The sequence below is a fragment of the Ischnura elegans genome, chromosome 5 (genome assembly GCF_921293095.1).
Source record: "Ischnura elegans chromosome 5, ioIscEleg1.1, whole genome shotgun sequence".
Lineage (NCBI taxonomy): Eukaryota > Metazoa > Arthropoda > Insecta > Odonata > Coenagrionidae > Ischnura > Ischnura elegans.
Window position 1 is genome coordinate 102,401,754 of NC_060250.1, and position 9,675 is coordinate 102,411,428.

General features: G+C 38.0%; 1 protein-coding gene across 1 annotated transcript; it reads right to left on the reverse strand.

Annotated features, from left to right (window-relative positions):
- Positions 1-452: 452 nt before the first annotated feature.
- Positions 453-2,495, reverse strand: LOC124159755 (tigger transposable element-derived protein 6-like). The gene is made up of 3 exons (XM_046535667.1): positions 1,880-2,495; positions 1,093-1,326; positions 453-469 (listed from the first exon to the last, which is right to left on the reverse strand). The coding sequence occupies exons 1-3, from the start codon at positions 2,493-2,495 to the stop codon at positions 453-455; spliced, it is 867 nt and encodes a 288-aa protein (XP_046391623.1).
- Positions 2,496-9,675: the final 7,180 nt, after the last annotated feature.

Below are 9,675 nucleotides of genomic sequence, written 5' to 3' on the forward strand. Positions count from 1 at the left end.
TTACTTTACCCACTGATAGACAAAAAACAACAACAAAGTATTCCCCGAGTATAAGGACAGTTGGAATCGCTGGGAATTCATCCAGTTCACCTCTTCATACTTATTGTTAGTCAATTTTAAGCGAGGTTTGTGGTTTTTCAGTCCTTTACCGAACGTATCTCTCGTATGTGCCATTTGCAGGCCATAACTATTAAACTGGGATAATTAGTCACTAAAGCACTATCTAACCAATTCAATACGACTTACGTTAGCAATCAGTTACGTTACGTTAGCAGAGAATAAAAACACGTGAAAGAACCTGATCCCACTCCTTTTCGCGTCTTTTATGACACTTGAAGGACTTCTGCCCAAACCAGGCGAAGATCGATAATCTGAAAACTCTAGTTGCACTGGTAATATTTCATGCTAACAATTTGGAGTGGAGATGTTTCCAGTTGGACACAGCAAGAAGTCTAACCCCACGCACGCACTGAAATGAGGAGGAAAGGAGTGGATTTACAACTAACCACTCCCAAACATTTCATACCAAAATGTCTATTATTCAATAACATTTCCCCTCTGAAAGGAAGAAGAACTACGCACTTAGGCGACTGTTTCTCTACAATGCTGCTGTTATCTCCCCTCCCCTTCCACGTTTCTTCGGGGAGCCATCCCTCTCCTCAGTGATTCCCCTTCCCCTAACCAAAATCTCATGCGTCTCCGACAGTGCGTGACCCTGTGGTCTGCCGCTCTTCAAGTAACCCAACTTATTTGACACACCCAGAAGGAGGACAAAATTCATGTATTAGTAATCTGCCTTTCGATTTATCTCTCCTTCACTTACCTCCTCACAAATATAAATACAACATCGTCTACTGTCCTCGCTGTACATACAGACAGCTCTCTTGAGACTTACCTCAGCCGAAACATTCCATATTCTTTGCAAATGAGGACATTTCATGAAGTTTAAACAAATTTCGAAAAAAATGGGTTTAAATAATATTTTTAATAAATAAGAGACGGTATCTGTTTTTAAGTTTTTTAATCCAAAATTATTCTATTTAAAATAGTTTTGCAAAGTTGTCTGCCTCATCCTTTTTCTCATTTCTTTACTGGCTGCTTGCTCAACCTGCCGCAGAATTTTCAAATTTTCTATTCCATCTTCTGAAGTAATAAAAACTCGCTCCAAAACATCTACTGCGTCCACCACTTCCTTCCAACTGGGGCGCACTACGCAATTGCTGGACTCTTCTCTCTCTTCATCGCTCACATCCTGCGTCTCTGTGATTATTTCAGGATCCTCATTCTTGCCAAAAACAGCGAGATCATCATCAATGTTTGCAAAGTCTTCGAAAGATACCCCTTCAATGTTTACCAATTGTGCGACTTCGCCCCATTCCTCCCTCTACTCCGGCTGTGGGTCGTCTTGGAAGTCCATCTCTCCGGGAAAGCCTGCCCTCCTGAAGCAATTCGTGATTGCGCTCTTCTCTACTCCATCCCATGCAACACGGAGACGCTGAATGGCTTGCAGGATGTTCCACTTCAGTTACTTGATGTCTTCCGTGTTTCCTATTCTAGGTAGAAGATATTCAACCAGCTGCCTTCTATATGCCCTCTTCACGAGGGAAATAATCCCCTGATCGAGTGGTTGCACTTTGCTCGTGCAATTAGGGGGAAAATGTACGACTTTCACGTTTCTCAGTTTCATATCTGATGTGTTTGTGAGCGGTGCAGCCGTCAAGGAAAAGAGGAATTTTTCTATTTTTACCCCCCATGACTGCGTCAAGTGATGCGAGCCACTCTCTAAATAAAATTGCCGTCATCCACGCACTTTTGTTATTCCCATAACGGCATGGCAATTTTTTAACATGCTTGAAGCACCTCGGACTAGCAAATTTACCAATCACGAAAGGCTTCAACTTTTCTGACCCGTCACTGTTAGTGCAGAAAAGAACGGTCAATCTTTCTTTACTTCGTTTGCCCCCATGGCAAATTTCTCCCTTGGTAGCTAACGTGGAGTCCGGAAGGAGATTATAGAAGAAGCCAGACTCATCGGCGTTAAAAATGTCTTTGGGATCATACCCAGCCACCAAGGAAGGCAAATTTTTCTTCCACTCCTCCACCACGGCCACGTCGACTGCTGCTTCCTCCCCACATACCCTGAGAGTCGTCAAATTCCACCGACGCTTAAATCTTGAGAGCCATCCATTAGAGGAGTGGAAATCATCTATCCCTAATTTTAGGGCTATTGTTTTCGCCCGGTCCTGTAGGATGGACCCAGATAACGGGATATTGGCACTTCTCACTTCCGTAAACCACTCAAATACTTTCCTGTCTAATTCGTCATTTTTGCATGACCGAGACCTCTTCCTTTCCGGACCAGTGGAAAGTGTGGATGCCGGAATGTTAAATCTCTCCGCAATTGCCGTTTCTTTCTCTCCAGTGTCGACCGATTCCAAAATTTGCAACTTCGTTTCAATGGAGAGTTGTCGGCGTTTTTTGGTGGTATTGGCCATTTTACAGTTAAGGAATAATTATAATAATAAGGAAGGAATAAAAATAACAGAAAAATACTCAATTTATAGAAAAATTAAGAAAGAATAATCTCAAAATATTTTCCAGTTCGTACCGTAGAAGCAAGTCCTGTTGTCACAATCAACTCGTGCAGCCGTTTCCACAGGTAATGACTAAAGCAGACTAGGACAGACTATTCCTATATTTTCTCAGCTCCTAATAATCAGTAAAGCGAACAGGGAATGAGTTCCAGACTTCAATTGTCCTCGCACACAGGAAAGATATTCGAGTCTGAAGAGTCGCATCTTTGTTACTACTGAATCCATTGCGATGAAGATAAAATAAGGTGAAGACTAGCCAAATTTTTTATATCATCAGTGATTCCTCGATAGATAAAAAATATATGGTTTTGAGCAAAACGTAAAAGATGTCAAGTAACGTAAAAGATAAATTCTTGTACGTTACTTGACATTGCTGAGCGATGCCATCAGGTATGTACCATGCATGAAAATTTGGTTGGTCGGAGTTGGTGACTGGTCAAGTGGGGAACGGATGCGCTGGAGGGACGTGGCGGGTTGGAATGGGGGACGGGAAGAGGAAAGGTATGATGTGATAGGCAAGGCACCTCAGGCCATTCGTCATACCATGTCACTAGGAGAAAGGGTAGGGTAAAGGTACGGAAGAGGTTTATTGCCAAAGGTGATGGGAATTTACGGAAGGGAATAGGATAAAGCGCTAGAACGTAATAATTAGCCGTGAAAGTGGAGCTGCAGTTTTTGAGTACCAATATTTTGTTATCAAAAACGTAGTTAAAATGCTATATCTTGAAGGATCACTGATAATTTTATTCAAAATTGTGAATAAATTGCCTTTAATTATTATACAATTGCAACAGATGAATTACTTTACGAGATGCAATACTTCAAAACATCAGTGATCACTCAATCGATTTTAAAGGGCAAAATAATTTCATGACGTAATAGAAATATTGGTAGAGAATCATCAACTAAAATGCTTTCAGTCTTACCTGTCTTCCGCAACATATTCGCCCAATCCGTGTCACAAGTATTAAATTTCTTGGCAATCGGCGTGGAATCCAAATCCAGTGAACACCAACCAATGAAGTTTTGAATACTTCGCCATAGTAAACATACATTGTCAACTCCGACGGTTCCCACCATAAGAAAAAGTAGGTACAAATAAAGCCAATGCTTCGCTCCCCGTTAGCTGAGAAGGGTGATAGAGGAGTGGATGAGTAATCAGTAGTTATCTTAGTTGACTATGGCCTTCACCGAGCAAGATCACATTACGAAGAAATCTTCTCAGGTTACCTTTCTGTACTGGGTTACAGCTGGCCGGCTGCCACTCTTACGCCCCCGCCCCTCTCGGTCCATTAGTCATCCGACCCGCTCTCACCCTCCAGCTACCTGGGGGGGAGGGGGAGAAAAAGGCAACTCCCCTCCCAACTTCGCTCGCAACAACTCCGAAGAGACATTTGATACGTAGAAAAAGGCAACTCCCCTCCCAACTTCGCTCGCAACAACTCCGAAGAGACATTTGATACGTACTTTCGGAACAGGGGTCGCAGAGTGAGTTGATACGAGACAAGCAGATGGTGGCGAGCCAGTTCTACATAGTATGACTTATCGGGGCCGTGTTACACTCTCACGCGTTTAGAAAATATGCATGTGAATCCAAGGGCTCGTTTGAGCTTGCGCCTTTTCCGATGTTGCCGTCGATACTATCTTCATTGCCTTAGCAGACACGTCAACGGCACCCTCCGCTGTAGTTCTACTTCCTGCTTATTACGTAAATATCTAAGGAAAAATTATAATATGTAAAATACTGCGTTTATTCTCAATAATTCGTTCTAGAGGGGCACTTTTCCTGTTTTGGGCCCAAGTGTGGACTTCGTTGTACGGAGTTTTCGTAGTTAGAGAGGTTCGTTACGCGAGGTTTTTTTGCGTGCATTATCCATTGGAAGGAACCGGGACCGGGCCATTAACTTCGAAATAGAGGGGTTTTCTTAAAATTTCGTTGTATAGGGGTTCGTTGTATAGAGGTTTCACTGTAACAGAAAAAATGCCTTTATGGAACCAACAGAACACCAACCCCTTTTACTCCGTTGCTAGGATGAAGAGCACTGACAATGAGTGTGTTTTGTTGTGCTGTGGGCTGCATAGATTTAGGAATTTTTTTCTTGTGCATACCGTGGCTAATATCTTGAAAAGTTATGAGCTCGGCACCTGAAGCAGAACCTACTACATGAGTACCCATTTCCTATCACCTAGCTAAATTTAACAGTAATTGGTGATGACCCTTGAGAGACTTCCCAAGAAGTTCCAAAAACAGCGAAATCCAAGCACTCTTTCGGTAAAGGGATTCATTTTTGGCAAAAAATGTCGCCAAAAAAATCTGTAATACAGTAAATTCCAGTTAATTGGGACATATCGGGACTTGTGCACTTTACCCCAACTAAGCGGCTGCCCCAATTAGGCGTACTCTCTTGTATATGGGCATAAAAAACTTTGAAATGGTAGAAAGAAGACTAATGAATGTTTATAATGCAACATCAGTTTATTAAACTATTAATTTGATTAATAAATGAATGAGTTTAGTTAATTTATTATCATTTTTAAGAATTATAACATTTTTGTTAAAAATATTTTTCACAGCCACGGGCGACGTTGAACGAATGTCTTTTAATAAGTCCTATCCTCTTGTGGATAGTATAAAAATAAGAGCTTTCAAAATAGGGCAAGAATAGGAACATTTGTGAAAAATAAGAGTAAATCAAAGGAGGAAAAAAAAAGTATTCTGAAAACAAAAAATTTTAATTTCGTTGCGAGTATGGAGTCTCTGTCGCCGACTCGTGGCCCAATAAAGCGGCATGCTGTCCCAATTAAGCGGAGAATGCTCTGAGATATTCCTCTATTGGGTTCTGTTCTTTAAGATCTGCCCCAATTAAGCGGCTGGCCCAAGTAACCGGTGGACCCATTAAATGGAATCTACTGTACTTTAAGTGCAGTACAGACGATTTACATAAATAATTGTCCATTTTTGCAGGAAAACATAACATCAAAATGAATGTTTTCAGCTTAAAAAATCAATAAAAAGAAATAACATTTTCTGTAAAAAAATAATGGTTTTATAATGTGATGTTTTTGGCATAACAATCAACCTTAAAAGAAACATCTTTATTGAAACATAAATTAATGATAGAATTGAAATAGATTTAGTTCCGGTATTTTAAAAATTAGCTAATTATAGGTATTTTACTTTCAATATACCTAATATGGTTCAATCGATTGTTCTATGCATGGCTACAGCTGTTGGTCACCTCAGTGTCACCTTGAAAGTATGAGAACTCTTACACTGGTTTATTTTAACACTTTGATATGACTAAGATTATGTACCAATGGGAATTTATATAAAGGTTTTACAATTATTTCAAAATAATTTTGAAATAATATCTACACATTATTTTTCTATAAAAAAAAAAATTACTTTCAAGCAATAAAATAATTCAATATTTCCTACTTATCAGTGTATATGTAATCAACAAAATTGAATGATTTGATGCTGAATTTTAAAAGAGTAACAGCTAATAAATTATTTTAAAATCTTGAGAGAGTCATGAATTTAGCCACCTTATGACATTTTCAAATTATTTGAAATTATTTAAAAATCATTTTTCTATAATTTTTGCTGCTTGGGAAATCAATCGGTTAATTCCTTTCTTTAGAATACACATTATTGGTGAAAATTAATTTGATGCTTCATGCCTTCTTTATGACTATATAGTCATATGTTGGTAACAAATTGTCTCCCAGAATTAACTTATGTATTTGAGTATTCATTAATTTGCCTTTTTACCTTAAAATGCTACTGTTACCTTGAGTTACCTTAAGGGATACCTAATTCTTTTTATCGAATTGCAATATTGTTGCATTGTGGTTGTTAACTTACCTTGGCCTTTGAATGTTGCATAGGGTAGGCACAACTCACGGTTATTTCATTCAGATCACATAACGGCCCTGTGTTGAAAAAAATCCCCTAATCTTTGAAAGAGAAGGAAAAAATAAAGGCTTTCTCTAAAATGCTTGTTAATTATGAAATTATACTTGATCCTTCATGCTTTCTTTGCGATTATAACTTTGAGAAGTAGCATCTACAAGGGATAGTTAATTTAAAATAGTAAATTGCAATTTTTGTCTCATTAAAATACATGCATATTTTCATGTAGTGATTGTAGTAACTTCTGATGTATATTTTTTGCCTGTACATATTCCACATGAGCAGTCGTGAACGCAGTCAAGTTCAACAAAGTGGCTGCTGTTATGGGAGTTAGAGTCAACGTTTTCAGAACTAGTCAGTGTCGTCGTCACTCGGAATGCACTGGGAGCAAAGTAAAACATCACGGACGTTTTGTTTCATTTAGAAACACATACATGACAAAACCTTGTTCAGAACTATGTGAATTTTTGATGGAATAAAATATATCAAAGTTTGTAAGAATGTATCTACTTGGATGGATCAGTGGAGATACACAGGAATGACCCAAACACCCATTTATGTCTAGGTTCTTAAAGTTTGAATTTGAGGAAATGGAGGTAAAATATGACATTAATTAAATGGATTCATAGCAGCTGGAGGACAAGGTAAAGTAACCAATAGGAAGAGGACCAACAGGACGAGGAAAGGTATAGTAACCAATATCAATGATCACAAAATCTGCATACTTCACAAAGGCACAAATAAGTTTTCAAGCCTTACAGGACAACAGAGGAAACCGATGTGAGTGTGTAGTAAACAAAGTCTATCAAATAGTTAAAACTAACCGGCAAATCTGGGTAAGTTCGCAGTAACTGCACAGGAAATAATCACTACCCAGTGAGAAATGGGTGGTGGAATCCACGTGGAACCCACGTGGAATCCACGTTGAGTGGTGGATATTTGGTGGTGGTGGATATTGAGTGGTTGGACCCACGTGGAATCCACGTTGATTTCAAGTGGATTTGTGGTGATTATCATAAAATGTTAAACAGAATTTCTAATTTGTGGAACTTAACTCTCTGGTGACATTGCGTCATTTATCATCCTGAAACCACGCTAGTTATGTGAAAATGTATCGCACATTCTATTTTTATATAATTCGTGGAAAGGCAGCCATGAGAGCACATGAAAAATCGTAGACACATATATAGAAGGTTTAGATATAGAGTGGTTGAGGTTTTAATGGTTTTAGGACAGCACCAACTGCTGTTTTAATTTTTCCACCAAATTTCCACGTGGGTTCCACGTTGATTCCACGACCAAAAACACGTGGTATCCACGTTAATTCTCCACGTGGGTTCCACGTGGATTCCACCACCCATTTCTCACTGGGTAAATCCAAAATTAATTGAAGCAGAATGATTGATTTGCAAGTAATTTCTCCCTCTGAGTGCATATATCTTCTCGAGCGAATGAAATATTTGCGCTGGGTAGACAAAGACAACAGTAGTAAGGGAAACTAAATTTCCTTGTGGAGCAGAAGTGGCACCACAAACTTAGTCCTAAAACTTTTGAAAGTGACTGTGTACCTCAGAGCATGGAACCATAAAGTTTAATGAATTTATGATGGAATTTAAACCAAGTTTAAGAAAAATTACTATATTTTTTGGCTAACAGAGCAAAATTGAATGGAAAGTGAATTTTCACTGAAAATTCAATGTTAATAAATAACGAATCATAAAATTTAATCAAGTTGAAGTAAAATTTTTGCATTTTTTTCGATGAGAAGGGTAAAATACAAAGAATATTAATATTTAATTTGAAAAATTGTTCCCGTGGGGGGAATTGAACTTGGATCTTCTGGGTAATTGCGAGATTTCTCAGCCACTAGCCCATAAAAGCCATATTTTTTCTCTAGATTATAAATTATGTTGCAAGTAGCTCTTAATTGTTTCAACTCAATTGTTACTTTTTCACCATGACTCACTCCCGATCCATTCAACGGGCAGCAGTCGAACGGGGGAGTAGTGCATGTCAGAATTCCTTGCAGGATATATATTTTAAATGATAAGACTGAATTGGAAATCGGTATCTTAGGAATAATACCTTATAGATAGTGTATCCGGTGTTTGTGATTGAGCTCTTTTGAAGTGCTGTAATGTCAGAAATTATACATATTATACATTACATTATGACAGTTTTATGTTAGCACAGGCCTCATCAAAGGCATATTCAGGGGGTAGGCCCAGACACTTAAAAAATAGACAAGATTTTTAATATGGTTATCATTATGTTCGATTTATTTTGTGTATTATGGAGCCTCAATCATTTACTTTAATGTTTAATAAATTTCATATAAAAATATAGATAATATTTTCTACAGTAATTGCTGTATTTTGTTTTTGATCTAAAATATGAGAAGACCTGTCGGACCCTTGTGCCCCCGCCAATCTGCCACTGAGTCTCATTGTCATAATTCTCCTGCCATCACATAATAAGTCATTGAGGTAAGCTGGAAGGAAAAAGTAAGGCAGGTGCTTATGAATAATCAGGTTAGTCTTTTCTTATGGGTTCCTTATATGTCCTGGCCGACAAACATCCAGAGCAAATACAAAATCGAGGTCTAACTTTCAGCACTTACATGTTATTATTCCATCATTTCAGAATATTTATTAAGGTATTCTACTTATACGGTATTACTACTAAGGCTACTGAGGTATTTACCTATAAAAATTGTTTCCATCCTTGGCACTTCTAAGTTATGAGGAGAAATAACATTATAAGGCCATAATTTGAAAATCATTTACATTTATAAAATTATGCAAAACCATGGTCGTAAGAAAGAAACATATTTTCATACAAATTGCTACGTGCTGGATAAAAATGCCAGAAAAAACTCTGTTATCAGTAATTTATTCATCAAGCTACCTTGACAAAAAATAAGACCTATTAATAAATGTCAGATTGTGTGGACTTTGAATGGAAAAAGTTTGTTTCATGCATGCAGCATTTGAGTTTTGGCTATATAATTACATTTTAAATTTGTCCCTTAATGTACACTTCTCCACCAAAGCAGGCTGTAGGCTCGATTCCCCCACAAAAAGTATATTACTCTTGCCAATACAAAAAAATGCATTGCATCTTTGACAGCAAGTCACTTGAAGTTGTAAAACTTTTTTCTATTTA

Coding starts and splice junctions, on each gene's coding strand:
- LOC124159755 (XM_046535667.1), bottom strand. CDS start 2,495: ATGGCCAATACCACCAAAAAACGCCGACAACTCTCCATTGAAACGAAG. Junction 1,327..1,879: donor GTTGAAGCCTTTCGTGATTG/GTAAATTTGCTA, acceptor TATCTTTCGAAG/ACTTTGCAAACATTGATGAT.